The 17,966-nt window shown below is 39.5% G+C and overlaps 1 protein-coding gene and 1 long non-coding RNA gene across 8 annotated transcripts in view; one reads left to right on the forward strand and one right to left on the reverse strand.

The window, feature by feature from the left end:
* LOC140628624 (melanoma-associated antigen B18-like) overlaps positions 1 to 17,966 on the reverse strand; it is a 273,856-nt gene continuing 255,890 nt past the window's right edge. For 4 of the 7 annotated variants that reach the window (XM_072817985.1, XM_072817981.1, XM_072817979.1 and 1 more), the window contains 3 exons: positions 2,979 to 3,052; positions 769 to 1,889; positions 1 to 649 (listed from right to left, as the gene is read on the reverse strand). In XM_072817985.1, the coding sequence (XP_072674086.1) occupies positions 790 to 1,827 (1,038 nt within the window). In that variant the 5' untranslated portion in view covers positions 1,828 to 1,889; positions 2,979 to 3,052 and the 3' untranslated portion in view covers positions 1 to 649; positions 769 to 789. Of the gene's footprint in view, positions 650 to 768; positions 1,890 to 2,507; positions 2,594 to 2,978; positions 3,053 to 17,966 lie in introns of all 7 variants that reach the window. The other 3 variants (XM_072817984.1, XM_072817982.1, XM_072817980.1) reach the window with 1 other exon arrangement.
* Positions 2,660 to 17,966, forward strand: part of LOC140628629 (uncharacterized) — a 51,709-nt gene continuing 36,402 nt past the window's right edge. Inside the window, exon 1 of the long non-coding RNA XR_012026669.1 lies at positions 2,660 to 2,842. This is a non-coding gene — a long non-coding RNA (uncharacterized lncRNA). The remainder of the gene's footprint in view (positions 2,843 to 17,966) is intronic.

Genomic DNA, 17,966 nt, shown 5'->3' on the forward strand with positions numbered 1-17,966 from the left:
TTCTAGTTTTCAAATGTTTTATTTCTCCTACATTCTTTAGTAAGTAAACCAAATCTAGCTATGTATCTTCTTGCAGAACAGACTAAAATGGATAGGGGAAACCAAGAACTGAGCCTCTTTTACTTCTCTCCCCTCCATTTTCCGATCCCAGTAATTTTACTGCTAATTTTTTTTTGCATTTCAAAGGGAATGCTTGGTATAATGCCATGTTTTATTGTTCTGTTTGGGTAAACATGAAAGGCTTCCTAATTTGTTTTACTAAAGAATAAGACTCCTAATCTTAAATCTATTAGACAGCAATGAATACCCAAATCATTAATAAATTTTTATTTAAAAATTAGTGTAAACTTTCTATTAAAGAAATAATATTTGAAATATGACAAAAGGCAAAAGAGTGAAAGGAAGAGAGAAAGGAAAAAAGAGAAAAAGAAAGAAAGAGAGAAGAAAGAAAGAAAAAGAGAAGAAAGAAAGAAAAAGAGAACAACAAAAAAAACACCCTAAGTTTACCAGACAGAACAGGAACACAAAGATGATATTCACTGTGTTCCTTCCAGACCCACCCTGGCCATCTACTACTTAGAATGTTGACCACTTTTTCTCTTCCACAAAGAAAACAATCTGCATCAAACTTCAACATCTGAAATACAACCTAAAAAAAGAAATGAAATTCCATGTTACTGATATACACAACAGGAACACCAAATGACACAGGCTCCACTAGCCAGGCCCTGCCTCCCCACCCCCGCCCCCGTTAGAATGGTGACACACCTTCTCGACCAGCCTCAGCCCTCACTTAGTGTGGGAGACGCCCCCAGCCAAGGCCCTGGCACGTGCTCGGACCAGGGCGGCAGTCTGAGCCCGGGCAGCAGCTCGGGTTTGGGCTCGCTCTTCCTCATCTTTCAAAGCCTCTTCATACCAGGCTGGGAAGGCAGTGGGGACCGTGTCATGAACCTTGGCTAAAAACTCCAGGACTCTCATCTTGCTGGTCTCAGCATGGGCCCTGGGCCCCCACAGGAACTCGTAGCGTGGAGGGAAGCTGTCGGGTGCCTGGCGGTACTCCAGGTACCTTAGCTGCACCAGATCTTCGGTGATGACCTTCCTGGGGTCCCCATAGATGAAGTGCTTCCTGTTGGCATAGACACCCATCATATTCAGGACTTCCCAGACCTCCTCCTCGGCGGCGCAGTTGTCCTTCATGAAGATCACACCCAGCACAATCATCAGGAGGCCCGTCTTGGGCATGTTCTCTTCTTCGCGCATCGTCCCATCGAAGGTGAGGTCTAGTTTGCTGACAAGGGCATAGCAGTGCCGGATGGGATCCACTTCCTTCAGATCGACACCGAAGGCCAGCTCCATGTGCTCAGAGGCTCTCTTTAGGATCTCATTGAAATGACACCTGTACTTTTTGATGACCAACTTCAGCATGTCTGCCTTGGTAATTGGCTCTTTATTTTGATACTTCTGCAGTAGGAACTGTACCAACAGAACCACCTTCTTGTTTAATGGGTCTCTGCGTGAGACCTCAGTGCCACTAGAGGAGTTGGGGCTTCCTTCATCTTCGCTCTTGGCACCTTCATCTGAGTCAGTGCATGACACGGCTACACTAGCACTGGTGGAACCTGAGGCTCCCTTAGGTGCCTGAGGACTGCTAGCTGTTGCAGCAGCAGGAAAATTCTCAGGGTGGCCTCCCGAGAGAGCACAGGCAGTGGAGAAGGACTCCCCTGCAGCTGGTGCGGTGGCCTGAGCACGCTCCAGGTCCTGGGCCTCACTACGGGCCTGGCGGCGCTTCTCACGGGCACGCAGCTTACTCTTCTGACCTCTAGGCATGGTGACTCTGGTCAGGGACAGCAGGCGGGTGTGCAAGCAGTTAGCTTGATGAAGAGGTCACCCTGGAATATGAAGAGATGGTATGCAAAGCCTCGCTAAGGATGTTCTACCCAAGCTCCAAGAAAAGGTGTCTCTGTTTATCCCCTTAAGGGTACTGTCTTAGGAACCCACAAAGCAGGGGTGGGCAGGACTCCATGAACCTCTTCCCTTTTGGGGGTGGTTGTCACCCCAGTTCTAACTCAGAAATTTATTGACTCCTTGAAACCTCCCTCTGCTGACTTGAGGCTGCCCCTTTGGACAAAGGCCTGCCACTCAGCAAATCCCGAAGCGCAAGTGAGGGTGTCAGGCCTAAAAGCCACGCTAGAGCCACGAGTTCAGGGCAGTGGGGGTGAGGCACGCCGGAATAGGGCAGGGCTCTTTGGGTCACCCCAGTTCTTTCAAATGAGTCTTTTTTTTTTTTTAATTTTTTATTTATTCATGAGAGACTGAGAAAGAGAGAGGCAGAGACACAGGCAGAGGGAGAAGCAGGCGCCATGCAGGGAGCGCGACGTGGGATTCGATCCCAGGACTCCAGGATCACGCCTTGAGCCGAAGATGGCACTAGACCGCTGAGCCACCAGGGCTGCCCCCACCCCAGCTCTGAAAGGAGTGCACCTCTGCAGTTCCAACAAGTTACTCACCTTGACATCTGTCCAGTCCCAGGACTCCTCCCTTCGCTGGCATAAGACCACACCTTTATACCTCTCCCAACAAGCTCTGGGGCCCCCTAACGGGCGGGGTTAACGGAAGACAACATGAGCACTTCCGGCCACGCCCACCTGGGCTTCCACCATAAAGGCTCGGGTAGATTTCTAGGGTATTCCCCTCCATTCCGCTGGCGGAAGAATTATGTAGAACTCAAACAGGGGTCCTTCCTGACTCCTGACAGCTTGAGCCTGAGGCTTCTTCCTCTGGTGAACTTAGCCACCTCACCTCAGACCAAGGCTTTCATTTCCCTCAGAACCCCAAGTAGAAAGTAAGTTAGGAGCAGAGCCAAGCAACCATGATTGGGGCCTTCCAAGACTCACAGGGGTGGGTGGGGCCGAGGGTGGGGACCTCTCTGTTGCTCCATCTTTTTGGGTGGGTTCTCCCCTCAGTCCTCAGTGTCATACCTTGATGTCTTGTTGGTGCTGGGCTACTTCTCTTCTGCTGACGTGAAGCCAAATACATCAGGTAAGGTAGAAATCTGTAAATAATTTAAGGAGAATTGACATGTGTACAAGATTCCACTCATGGTAAATAAACATGGTATTTTGCTATTTGAGACTTCCTTTACCTAAGTCTGTTATTTATATTTGCTTCCATAAAGGCCATGTACATACTTCTTAGTTCTCTTTCTTCAGTATATTTTTGATGATGCTACTGTTTGAATGGTATATTTTCTATGATATATTGTTATTTATTTTGTGTGGCTAGACTTCTGATTTTGCGGTAGTGATCTACATCAGTATCCTGAAGTTCCTTATACATTTGAATATTTTACAGCCAATTTCTTTCGAGTTCTCTATTAGGGAATCTCAATATCTCTTTTCATAAACTGTAAATTTCATTTTCTTACTTCTATGTACGGCTATATGCTGGCTATGCAAACCAGTCTGGGTTTGAACACTAGAAATTTACCACACTGCCATGTCCTGTTCTGACTTTAGTGGGAATGTTTTAACATTTCACACTTATGTATGTGTGCTGGTAATTTCACAATATGGAGGGGGATCCCTGGGTGGCGCAGCGGTTTAGTGCTGCCTTCGGCCTGGGGCGTGATCCTAGAAATCCGGGATCGAGTCCCACGTCGGGCTCCCTGCATGGAGCCTGCTTCTCCCTCTGCCTGGGTCTCTGCCTCTCTCTCTCTCTCTCTCTCTGTCTCTCATGAATAAATAAATAAAAAATCTTAAAAAAATTTTTTTTTACAATATGGAAATTCTAATACATTTGCTAACAGTCACTAGCATGAACTGGTGTTGAATTTTTATCAAAGGGTTTTTTCTTTCAGAACATGACAAAATGCTCTCTCTTCTCTGTTAACATAGTGAATTCCAATTTGCAGTTTTTTCTAATGTGATATGATCTTTGCATTCCTTGGACACAGACTATTTCTTCATTTAATTCACTGCTGTATTGAATATGCTATGAATTTATTTAGAATATGGATATGAGTGAGCTTGACTCAAATATTTTTTTCTTGGACATACTCATCTGGTCTTTGTATCAAGGATAGTTAGCCTGTTAAAGTTGTTGAATAATTTCCCATCTTCTTGTATGGCTTGTAAGAGCTTATGTAGTGTAGTGATTAGCTTTTCCTTTATTATTTGATGTTAATGACCTTTCAACCTGGCTGATTCTGGTACATTCTGAGGGCAAAATTTGTCCTGAAAAGTTATCAGGACTCCAGTTTCAGATTATATTGTTCAATGAAAGTTTTATATTTCTTTATGGACCTATTTAGTGATTTGTATTTTGCTAAAAATGGGTTCCATTTTATTCGGGTTTTCAAAGTTAAAGACAGATTTATAATAAAATAATTTTATTATGGAAATTCTCCATCACATGGAGTGACATTGAAGTTAATTCCATTAGGAGACACATAACATCTATTGTTTCCTTTGTGGTAATGCTGGCAATCATTGATGATCATCAGTGTCATCCATTAATCCCTTAGGGGCTGCTGAACTGTAATTCTTGAGTTCTGTCATTTCTTCTGAGATTATTAGCTAAAATATATCTATAGGTAGAACCCTTTTTATAAGACTTTATTTATATATTTATTTGGGGGAGGGGAGACAGTGCGCACACAAGTGGGAGGAAGAAGAGGGAGAAGCAGACTCCCCACTAAGCACCCCACTAAGCAGGGAGTCGGACTCTGTGGAGCTCCATCCCAGGACCCTGGGATCAGAACCTGAGCTGAAGGCAGCCGCTTAACTGACTGAGCCACCCAGGTGCCCCAAGGATATTCTTTTTACTGAATTGGTGGGATGATGAAATAAAAGTATATATGAGAAAATACTTTGGAAGTTTCACGAATTACTACTCGTTTAGAAATATTTATTGGATTGAAACTTTGAGGGGCACCTGGGTGGCTCAGTGGTTGAGCATCTGCCTTTGGCTCAGGTTGTGATCCCGGGGTCCTGGGATCGAGTCCCACATCAGGCTCCCCACAGGGAGCCTGCTTCTCCCTCTGCCTATGTCTCTGCCCCCTTCTCTGCATCTCTCGTGAATCAATAAAATCTCTAAACTAAAAAAAAAAAAAAAAGAAAGAAACTTTGAGAAAGTCCTAAAAATCAGTCTTGATCCATCCTTTGAGATACCAGTATCTTAGTTTTTTGTCACTGCATAACAAATTATGTCAAACTTAGTGGCTTAAAATAACACCCATCTATTATCTCACAGTTCTTTTGGTCAGTGGTGTAGATACAACTCATTTGTGTTCTCTGCTCAGGTCTTCACATTCAAAGTGTTTTGTTGCTGGGCTGCATTCTTATCAGGAGGCTTTGGGAAGGGTCCACTTGGCCGAATCCAGTTAACCTGTCACTGTAGCGCTGAGGTCTCCATTTCTTTGCTGGCTGTCAGATAGGGGCCACTCTTAGCTCCTAGAAATGGACTACATGCCTTGCCATGTGGCCCTCTTCATTTTCAGGGCCATCAGTGGAGAATCTCCCTGATGGAGAATCCCCAGCACTTGAATCCATTTCTCCAGGAAGAATGAATCTTGCCCCTTTTGAGGGCTCACCTAAATAGGTCTGGTCGACCAAGGATAACCTCCCTTTCTTAAAGTCAGCTGTGTCATGTAATATAACTTAATCATGGGAGTGATGGGAGTGGGAGTGACCCATCATATTCATAGGTCCTTCATTCAAAGGGAGAGGATTATATGGGGTGTGGGCTATTGGGGGTAATCTTAAAATTCTGCCTATCACACCTTGAAAAAATAAATGATTACAGAATTTCTGACCATAACTATAGCTGGAACTCCCAAGTTGCATATATTGTACTAAATTTAGAACAAAAGGTTTTAAGTCTCTAATGCTGTTGTTTTGGTTTGTTGTTGTTTTTACCTTCTTTGAAACAATCGTGTGTGATGGCTGTTAGCATGCATCAGGGAACTGCTTAAATGAGCTATGTGCTGCAATAGGCAAAATTAAGGCTTCTCATCCCCAAACTGAAAGGCTGCATTCAGACACTGAACTTTAAGGGATCTGTCATTTCATCATTAATGTTTTCATGTTTTATCAACTCAACAGCTACTCTCTTTCTGCTTATTGTTTCTTTAACAAATACACAGAAGGCTAAGCATCATGCTAAGAATGGAGTAGGTAGTAACAACCATTCGTTCATTCTTCTTTGCATCAGAGCAACTCTAAACGTAAGAAGCAATAAATTACTCTTACATCCTACTATTTTCAGAGGCATAGGAATGGTCACATAACAAAATGAGGGATGATGCATGGATCACTCAACTGGAACATGGACATCTGAATTTCAGTGACGGCTCACTTCCAGCATGCCTCTCAACCTGACCATACCTTTCCCTGCCTAGGCTTCAGATTCTATTCTGAGAGGTTGGTAAACTAGCCTATTGCAAGTATTTACTGCTTGTCACCGGCACTTACTACAAATGCAAAGGAATTTTAGACTCTATAGAAAATGTGTAGGCAATTCAAAAGGAGTTTCAAATGAAATGCCATTAATTCACTTGGAAAGGAGTAATTGGCCAAATAGAATAACGACATATCCATAATAATAATCATAGAAGTTCCGACCAGGTAGCTGGCAAAATTTTTCTTGGCTGAAAATGGGAAAAGTACAGGGATTTAAGGAGGAAAAAAAATGCCTACCAACAACACAAGTTTAGTCCACTTATACACTAGAGGCTTGTATATTTTATCTTTAAAAGAAGTATTATTAGGGATGCCTGAGTGGCTCAGGAGTTTAGCACCTGTCTTTGGCTAATGTCAGATCCCAGGGTCTTGGGATCGAGTCCCGAATCGGGCTCCCCGGAGGGAGCCTGCTTCTCCTTCTGCATATGTCTGCCTCTCTCTGTGTGTCTCTCATGAATAAATAAATAAAATCTTTAAAAAAAAAAAAGGATTGTTAGAAATCTTTTTTTTTTTCAAAATGAAGGAACAAAAGGATGCCTACCAAATAAAGAGAAAAATTTGGTTACTTCTTAAAAAGATTTTTATTTATTTATTCATGAGAGACACACAGAGAGAGGCAGACATATGCAGAGGGAGAAGCAGGCTCCCTCCGGGGAGCCCGATGCGGGACTCGATCCCAAGACCCTGGGATCATGACATGAGCCAAAGACAGGTGCTAAACTCCTGAGCTACCCAGGCACCTCGACATTTGGTTATTCTAAAAATTTGGTTATTCTAGACATTAGCAGTCATTCAAGTCATATATGAAAAGAATATATTTTTACTTACAAAGAAAACAATGTTTGAAAGTTCTGAAGGGATACTGGGGTATTTTGAACATTTAAAATCTGATGTGTTGAGAAGTTTGGGTTTGTTGTTCAGTTGTTTTCTTTATATGCTCACTCTGAGTGGCATGTTCCAGCTAAGCATCTTGTGTGTGCATGTGCACTCACGGGGCATGTAAGAAGGGACAGAAAAACCAATTATCGACTACTATAAGGCAAGTGAGATGTGTCCCAAGAAAGAAGTGGTTGTGACCCGAAAATGTAATTCACTTAGTTCCCCAGACTGCTTTTCACATCTAAAGTGTGATGGAGTTGTGGGATGGGGCGCACAGGTCTTCCCACCCCATTCTCTAAAATACCTGTCCACTGGTGAGTCACAGGGATATGAAGGGAAAGAGTATGGAGGCAAGACAAATATTTTAAAATGAAAATAATGTGAACTGCTTATTTACTGAGGACCCCCAACGTTACATGTTTGCTCTGTGCATCATTGTACACAGCCTCTGGTATGACTTTTAGTTACCGGTTTATATAGGCATGGAGAGGGAGGCTTGTGAAATGGAAAAGCTTTCATTTATGTATTTAGTTTCTATTTACTATAGCCAGGAACTTGACCAAAATCAAAAATAGCAAAGGCTTGGACTCAGCAATAGAAGAAGAGGGGTGTGAGAAGAGTTCTTTTTCTGGTTAGAAGAAGCAGAGACTCCTTGACAGGGGATAAACAACGTTCTTCAGTATTGTGTATTGTAATCAGCACTGTTCAATACTTCCTCTTTGCACTTTTTCTTTTGTTTTCTCTTTGTCATGTTATTCAGAATTTTGATAATCAAAATGGTGGTTATAAAAGCTGTCTCAACTATAAGCTAGTATTAAAATCATTATAATGAAAAACAATGTGGTATCTATTGCAAAGACATTGCTCACAATAGAATCACTCTGAACATTCAGTTGAGAAGACCTTTAGGAAATATGCTCTTAGCTTAGCTCTCTCTCTCTTTTTTTAAAGATTTATTTATTTATTTATTTATTTATTTATTTATTTATTTATGATACAGAGAGAGAGAGAGGGAGAGGCAGAGACACAGGCAGAGGGAGAAGCAGGCTCCATGCAGAGAGCCCAACGTGGGACTCGATCCCCGGTCTCCAGGATCACGCCCCAGGCTGTAGGCGGCGCTAAACCGCTGAGCCACCTAGGCTGCCCAACTTAGCTCTCTTATTTAGGAGAAACTATGTTGTTTCCATCTGATGGACATTTAGGTGTTGTTGTTGTTGTGTTTTTTTTTTTTTTAGTCAAGTCAGAAGTGGAATCTCAAAGCCAGATTCATGCATTCTTACTATAAGTGAATCTGATCTGATTCTGTGCACTTTGAATACCAATCAGACTTCGTATATTTCACCCCCCAAATTTAATATTTTCCTGAGTATAAAATATCACAATCTTCAATTCAATAGTTATTTACTGGTAAAGAATTTGGCCATGCATTGTGCTGGGAGCTGAGGATAAAATCATGAACAAAATATGGGCAGACACTGTCTTCATAGAGCTTATCATCTAGTGGGAAAGACAGGTATAAATCCAGTAGACATACACACACATTTATTGCAAACTGTTCAAGGTTATGAAGGTAAAGGACGGGGAGATAAAATAGTAAGATACTATTTGACTCAGTAAGTTTGGGAAGGCTATCCTCAAGAATTAGTCTTTTAATTTAGGAAGAGGATAAATGTGAATTAGAATAACAAAGGTGGGGTAAGGTTTGTCGACTATACCTGAAGGCATCTGCCCGTGCAAGGGTCTGACAAAGGAACAAATTTGGTACACTCAGACTGGAAGAAGACCACTTTGGTTTGAGTGCAAAAATCAATGGGAAGAGTAGTAAGGAGCTTGGGTTTTTTCTCAGGTGAAAAATAAAACCACTGAAGGTATTAAGGCAGGGAAATGACCTGATCAGATATGCATTTTCTTTTTTTTTTTTTAAAGATTTTATTTATTTATTCATGAGAGACATACAGAGAAAGAGATATAGGTAGAGGGAGGAGCAGGTTCCCTGTGGGGAGCCTGATGCGGGACTCGATCCCAGGACCCTGGGATCATGCTCTGAGCCGAAGGCAGATGCTCAACCAATGAGCCAGGTGCCCCCAGATATGCATTTTCTAAAGATCTCTGTGGCAGCATTGTAGAAAAAAGATTAAGAGAAACAAGGCAAAATCAAAAACAAAAACATGTAGGAAAAAGAACCCTGGATACTTGCACAGTATCGCAGGATTATGACACTAGAGATGGAGAAATCTGCATAGATGAGGAAGCCATGTATGAACAGAATCTGCAGGACTTACATGTTAGTTTGCATATGGATGGTGTAGGAAAAAACTGTGTCCAAAATGCCCGCTTGTATCCCTGATATGCACATGTGCTTGCACACTTGCATCACCTGCTGAGACTGGGGATTCTACAGGTGGATAATTTACCAAGATTGGGCATCAGAATGGATGGAATTTGGGGCTATGGCTGTGAGTTCAACTTTAAAAAGGTTGCAGGGGAAGCACTTTTGATAAATATTCAAGGGAAGGTATCAGGCAAGCAGAAATATATATGAAGCCAAAAGATCAGAGAGATTTGACCTTAAGATGTACCTCTGAGGTCCTGAGCAGGTATCTGAAAATAGAAGCAATGAACATGAATGAGAATGGCAAGAAAAAGAGCAGAGTAAGAGAAGAAATACGAAGGCAAGCCAGCATTTAAAGAATGGGTAGAGAAGCTGACTCATTACAGAAGACTTAGATATATAGAAAATAAGCACCCATAATTCTCTTGAATATACATAAAAATTGTTAACATTTTGGTACCAGAGCTTACAATTCCTATGAATACCCAAAATATTTTTATTCTTAATTAGCAGAGATAGTAAGCTTTCATTCAATGTCAATGAATAAATTAATCCACTCAGAAGATTGTTAAACCACAAGCATAATAAAGTAATGAATAAATAAATACATTCTGTGAAGAGTTAAGCTTATATACTCAGTATCTCTAGTTAAGGCATCTAGAGAATTCGGTGAAATTAACTTCCATAGCATAGTTGGTTCAGAAAAAAACTGTCACATTTGAAAAACAGCAGAAAGCAGATGTTCTGTTAATGTTGGTATCGTGTTGCTGTTGAAGGACAACACATTAAATGCGCATTATGATGGCAAAGTAGAACAACTCATTATTGGCTTTTCCTACCCTGAGTCATTTGTGTTCCTATTAAAAACGAATATTAACTGGTTTGTTCTAATTTGATTTCAACTTGAACAGCTTTTAAAAATGTCAGTGTCTATAAGTATAATGCATTTTTAAAATGCACCTAAAATTCATTCAAAACAAAATGGCTGTATGCATTGCAGTTATATGTAAATGTGAAATTGATGGCAAAGCATATTGTGATTAATGTGTGATATTTGGTATTTGCATTAGGGAGGTCCTTTCCTATTTTCAGTGGTACATGGTTTATGGGGTCTTTGCAGCTGTATTATGTATAATGTAAGACACCAAGCTGAGCCTTAGGATGGATATGATATTTAAAAATGTATTTTCTTAGAATCAATCAACAAGCTTTGAAGTAATTAACTTCCTTATTGCTTAGTTAGAGTCATGCCTTTCCAAAACTGAAGAAACTCTCTCCAGAATTACTAAGTTTCAGGTTCTATTGCACCTACCCTTAATGTTGTGCTAACTATTAAGGCATGTGTACATTTGTTGTCATTTTCAGAAAATTATTCATAAAAGAACATTGGGCTTTTAAATTAAGATAAGTATTTCCTGTTAAACTTTAGTTTTAATCTAGATCTTTCAATAGGAGTTTTATCTTAGCACCTGGATGGTTTTTTTTTAAAACTCTGTTTTCAGGATTTGACATTTTTTAAAACTGTAGAGGAATTTAAAGAGTAATAGCTCTGAAATAGCCATAGCAATGAGGTATAGGATATATAAGTAATAAAATATATACAGAGAAGTATATAATACAGAAATTATATTTGAAATTTTCAATTATGGTTTTTAAAAAGATTTTATTTATTTGAGAGAGAGAAGAAGCTAGGGGAGGAACAAGGGGAGAGGGAGAAGCAGACTCCCTGCTGAGCAGGGAGCCCAATGTGGGGCTTGATCCCAGGACCCTAGGATCATGACCTGAACTGAAGGCAGACACCTAACTTGACTGAGCCACCAGGCACCCCTCAATAATGGTTTTATTTTATTTTTTTTTTCAATAATGGTTTTAAACAACAATTCCCTTTTACAAACAATTCCCTTCTGCACTGCGCCAAACTATTTACTATTTGAATGAAACCAGTTTTTGTTTCCTTTTTCTGGTTCTTGGATTGATGATTGGATAAAGAGTCCAAACACAAACACCAAGAAAGGTCCCATGTGTGAGTGACCAAGCTATATAGCTGAGACAGACACATCAACTTCAAACAAAAACATCATAGAGAAATAAGAAAGAATGAAACCAAATAAAACAAAACAACATACATATTTTATGAAACACAATTGTGGTGTGAACATATCAATCATAATAGCAAACTGTTCATTGACAAGATCTATTTGGGGCCATTTGGACCATTGTGTAGCAGTAAACTCACACACAAGCATATCCATAATAGCGATGCTAGAAGAGAAATTTAGAAAAAAAATTTTCCATATAAAATTGTTCCCTTGCTTTTATAAAAAGGAAATGCATTTTCATTTAGTGGGAGATGCTGTATAAGAGATATATTATTGCAATAGTGAAAGGGTTTTTTTTATAAGAAGAAAACTTGATATGATTGAAAAGTGCCTCTAAATAAAGAGAAAGAAATGACTTATATTACTTTAGTATTTTCAGATACATCGTGTGATTATGTCAGTGCCAAGGAGCACAGGTATATATTATTCTTTTCCCCATCTGACAGATGAGAAAGGAAACTGAGGCACAGTGAAGCTAAGTGATTTGCTTAAAGCTGATAGAACACAGATTTCACAGAGCACAGTAGTAAAAATTTGAGTATTTTACCATTCTTTTCTCCTATTCCCAAGAACCAAATTTCTCTAAACTAGAAAGGTAGGTTTTCTGGGAGAATTTTCCTCTTGGCAACATTTTATTTAAAATGCTGTAAAAACAAAGTAAAAAAAAAAAAGTAGAGAAATGTACTGAACAGTAGTAGTAGTAAAACTTCTGAAACAGCCGAGTCAGCAGGAAAGAAGTTAAGACACCATTTGAGACAACATGGGATGAAGGTGATGAGGAGAATGTGTCAAAATGTTCCTAGATGGATCTTATTTCCTGTGCTTCTTGAACTTTGTACCACTCCTTATGCATACTTCATCAGGAATCTGAATGATCCTCGCATGTGCCTGGTAATGCATAATAGATATTAAAAAATATTTGGTGAATGTCAGGATGAACATATTGTTGATGGTATAAGATAACTGAGATTTATGTGTATTTTAATATAAATGCTTAGTAATTTTGCATTAAATAATTTTTGTAGAGAATGTTATTTTCAACTGATCTCACATTGTTTGGTGTCTCGGTTTAACAATTCGAGCAATGACTCTAATGTACCTTGCCTGGGTAAGTAGTGAACCAGAGTTTGGCCTGGAAGAGCTTAAAAATGCCTGTGTAGTTCTTTGAACATTGGGTTGAATCAGTTTGCTATTGTCACGGTGGTGTGGTGTAAAAAGGAAGAAACCCAAATTCAATGCATACAGTAAGAATGTATTTCTCTCTCATGCCTCTGCAAGTTGGCTGATGTTTTATCATTTTGGCTGACTTTGTTTGGGCTTGGCTCCTAGCTGAAGCAAGGATACAAGTCTGCTATATGTATCTCTCATCCTCTGCACCAGGAGCTACCTTTAACCTCTTCTCATAGCAGTGATACAGTAGGAACAGAATGACCCCAAGCCCATAATCACACAAGCACACTTGAAGTCTATTTACGTCATGCCCACTAATATCCCATTAGCAGAGGTTACAGGCCGAATCCCACATCAGTGGATCATGGATGTATACTCTTCCTACCTAGGTTGGGGGCAGGGGAGGTTGTGAATATTTGCACAACAGTAATCTAATCTACCATCCACGCCTTAACCCAAATGCAGTGTGCCTCCGAGATTTTATTATGGATTCCCTAGGCCAAAAACTATTTTCTACCTGGTATGCTAAGAAAATAGTAAAATAGCAAATAATGTTTTAAAGTCAGCAGTTAAGGGACACCTGGGTGGCTCAGCGGTTGAGCATCTGCCTTCAGCTCAGGGGTGATCCTGAAGTTCTGGTATCAAGTCCTACAATGGGCTCCCCGTGGGGAGCCTGCTTATCCCTCTGCCTATGTCTCTGCCTCTCTGTGTCTCTCAAGATGAAATAAAATCCTTAAAAAAATAATAGAGTCAACAGTTAAGACTTTTTTTGTTCATAAAAAATGCAAAAACTTGAGTGTGTATGTGCACCAGAGGCCTTTGTCATCAAAGCTCTCACATCTATACAGAGATTTTGCTTATAGTCTTAGTTTTTCTGAAATTCTTTATTAACATATATAAAAGGTGGGGAGAACTCTCTAGATGGTGGACTTTCATATTAACATTTAGAAATAAGAAGGCATAAACTGTAATCCACTGCCTTAGTGTGATATTCAAAATCATTGTATTTTTAATTAGAGATTTGTCAGGCAGATGCAAAAATAGAATTCAAACTGCACATTTGTTGATTGGGCTTAATAAAGACTTGGGATTTTTGAATAAGCTGAAGATTGGCAATTTTCTTACCAGGGCTATCATTACTAACAAGCAAACATTTGGTAATCCCAGTTCTGTGATGGAGACTGAGCTATCATGATGCCTTCTGTGAGGACAAAATGAAATTTGATTTACTACTTTATATTTTCAAAGCCATTGGAAGCCAGGAGACCTCTCTCACACTATCACAGCCTTTATTGACTTACTTAATTTGACCATTTGCTTATTTTTTTTATCTTTTTAAGTTTTAAAATATCAAAGTTTCTGGAAATTGTCTGATGTTTTATATCAGACTGTTTCTACATGAAGGGATGACTCTAACTCATAGCCAAAGGAATTCTAAAACTACATACAGAAAAGAGAGGGGCACATGGATGGCTCAGTGGTTGAGTATCTGTCTTCGATTCAAGTCATGATCCTGGGGTCCTGGGATGGAGTCCTGCATTGGGCTCCCCACAGGGAGTCTGCTTCTCCCTCTGCTTATGTCTCTGCCTCCCTCTGTGTGTCTCTCATGAATAAATAAATAAAATCTTAAAAAAAAAAAAAAGAGAGAGAGAGAACTCTATCGTTCCTCAAGCTCAACATGCTGTTATCATATTTAATTTTATTTGTAAAAAGAGAAAAAACTTTTTTTCATGAACATTGCTTTTGGCAGTTGAGTCCCTTTATTCTACACAATGAGAATGATTTTTGTGATAGTAAAGTTACTACTCTTGGCTGAGTGAGCACATGGAGACTGAGTAGGCTGCAAGAGACATCTCTGAGTTGACATTCAGTCAGAAGGCACCTACCTGTCACTGGCCCTCCTCTGAATAGTTAATAAAGAGCTTTCGGTAACATTCTTTGGAACATCTGTCTCAGAAATCATAAAACCTCTTGATCTTTCTGTCTTTCTGATAAAAATATATCGAATAATATAGTGATAAATAATAAAGTAGTATATTCTTCACATACATAAAAGTCTGCCTTCAATAGTTATTTGCTGAATGATGAACATTTTATCTATGACTACTTATACATATGACTACTTTATACATATATATATTTACCGATATGCACATGCAATTAAACATTAAAAATTTTTTAAAATTTCTAATCAGAATTATATGATTTCATAGTTAACAGTATATGGAAGTCAGGGCTAGCTCAGTCATTTGTCAGGCCCTGTGAAAAATGAAAATACACGGCCCCTTCTTCAAAAATTACTAAGGATTGCAAGATGACGACAGCAGAGTGTTAAAACAGCGTGAGGCCTTCAAAGCAGGGGCTCCTGTTCAACCGCACAGGTGGTGTGCCCATGAGGCTGGTCCTGACCCAAGTATGTGCTACATGTGTAGAATGTTCTTTCTTTCATACAAAAAAGTAAAATAAAATTACCATCTTTGTCAAGATTAACAGAATGAATCTCTTTTAGCATATTTTATGCAGATATAGATAAGAAATTAGACAAAAACATATACACCTATGTGTTATATGTATTATATATAATATTTCAATATGGAGAGTCTACTTCATATAATTATATTACTATTACATATTTGAATTATGTAACCAAAGTAATTGATAGGAGGTCTGTGAATAGTCACCCTACACTCGAGATACAATAGCTCTGTGAGATCTTACATCGCAAAGGGAACCGCAAAATTTAACAAGTACACAGATTAGTAGAATATATACAAAAATTAGATAATAAGGGCAAGTATGACTACTGTGAGAACAATGGGGGGAGTGGCAAACCTGAATCAGAGAAAGCCTCCCTCTGTAAGTATCTGTCATTTAAGTCAAGACCTGAGGATCAGAAAGAGGTGAGGAGAAACATTCCTGGCAAAGAACTAGCATGTGCAGAAACATCCTGAAGTTGGAAGGGGCATGCGGCATTCAAGAAACAGAACAACCAGTGTGTGTCCTACCATGTTTCAAAAATAAAACCAGTTACTGGAGCTTTCTAGATAGGAGACATGAGAATGTGTCTTCTTCATTTCTTAAAGTTTGTGAAACCGTTCCAGGGAGGACACTTAGTATGACCTTGCAACTAAACATTATCTATTACCTGATTTGAATATGACTGACATTTAAATACAGAAGTTGAAGATCCCAGGTCCCAGAAATACAGTGGGCATTGAGGTCTATAATACGTCGCCCACATTTGGTCTTTTAATCGATGATGGTTCTTTTTTGGGCGGGGGTCTGATGATACCAAGAACTACTGAGAAAACGGCTACCTAGCTGCCCCTCAGCTTTCTCTAACCACAGTCACATCAAAGAAGATAAAAAAATAAAAAGATTCAACTCTTCGCTCACTTGGAAGTATATGTTTTTAATTTTCCTTTTGATTTCTTTAGTCTTACTAGTGATTCATAAGCCAAGAAGTCAATCGATAACTCTTCAAGGAAGACTGAGTTTATGGGAAGATCTCTGCTCAAGAAAATAATTTGTTCATTCAGGCGAGAGTGTTCTTTTCTGCCAACACCAAATTTTCAAGAAAGATTCTCTGTTAAAACGATGCCGAACAGAAAACACTTCATAACTCACTTCCTATGTACAATAAATCTATTGTAATCCTCTTTATGATGAAACCTGTGAGTTTCACAAGGTCTCTGGCTCCTGAGAAGAGCACTACAGCACCAGTAAAGTGTCCTATAACCACTCAGAGTTTCAGAGTAGAAAACATAGGGACAGCGAGAATTCAGAAACCAAGCTTTACCTCAAAAAAGCCTCTGTGCTATAGTAAGTAAGTTATCAAGAATTTCAGGGCAACAGAATTGCTTTGGTGCTCTACTGAAAAGGAATTTTCAGAAGTTCCAGTGCCTGAGTAACTTAGAAATTGCCACAGGAAAAAAAAACAAAACAAAAAAAACAAAAAAAACAAAAAACAAAAAACACACAAAAAAACAAAACTTTGCAACTTAAAGTTTATCTGTTAGGAATACTATGCTTTTTCGCAAAGTCCAAACTTAGGTCCTTTTGTCAGTTTCTATTGGTGGAGCAACAAAAAACTTGTCAAAGGTGAAAACAGACATTTATTTTAGCACATTTAAATATATATATTCATACACACATACACACACATATATATAGTCACGCTAACCATAATGAGCTCGAGAATGAGGTTTTCACTTATGGGCTCACTAAGGCAGATACCATGATGAACAGATAGATGTAGCTCCCATAACCTGACGGCACTGGTCTTGATCCTACAACTACTTAAGGCTTATGGTATCCTTAGTGCTTGTACATGGCTGATCACTCACTTTGTTCTTACTGTGCCTTGACTTCTCACTCTGAGAAAGCAACATCCTGCATAATTTAAATTAGCTGTCCTCTTACAAGGAGTCAAAGTTGTGGAATTTCAGAGCCAAAAATACTCTGACGGGACATTAACAGGGAGAGTATGGCCTTTGGAACCAAGAAACTTGGTTTTAAGTCCAGGCTGGGCAACTCACCAGCAGTATGTCAGTTTAGTCAATCACATTTACATGGTCTTGATTTCATCATCCGTTAAATAAGAATATTAATACCTGTCACAGGAGATTAAAATCGTAAAAAGTAGAAACAGTGCTTCTTTATGTATTTTGTTTGCATGTGCATGCACACGCACAATGCCTATTATAGATTGCAGGGATCGTTTTGAAATTTGGAGGAAGATATTGAAGTCTGCAAGGAGCCTCGCTAGAAGCATTATATAGCAAACTGCAGGTGGAAGAAATCATGTGGTCACATAATACTGGTCCAACTTTTATTAAGGAAGAAACACTTTTCCCTGTGTGGCCTGTTTAGTATGTTTTGTGTGCAGAACCTGATTTTGGCAGTTTCCATCTGCTCAAAGTTACCCCCGCTGGGTTTAAGAAGTGAGCACACAGGCCTCCCGTGCATCTCCTGGGGAAAAGAGAGCAAAGTGGGAGGGTATCTCTACAATGTCTGGCTCATCCTGTG

Source organism: Canis lupus, chromosome X (genome assembly GCF_048164855.1).
Source record: "Canis lupus baileyi chromosome X, mCanLup2.hap1, whole genome shotgun sequence".
Classification (NCBI taxonomy): Eukaryota; Metazoa; Chordata; class Mammalia; order Carnivora; family Canidae; genus Canis; species Canis lupus.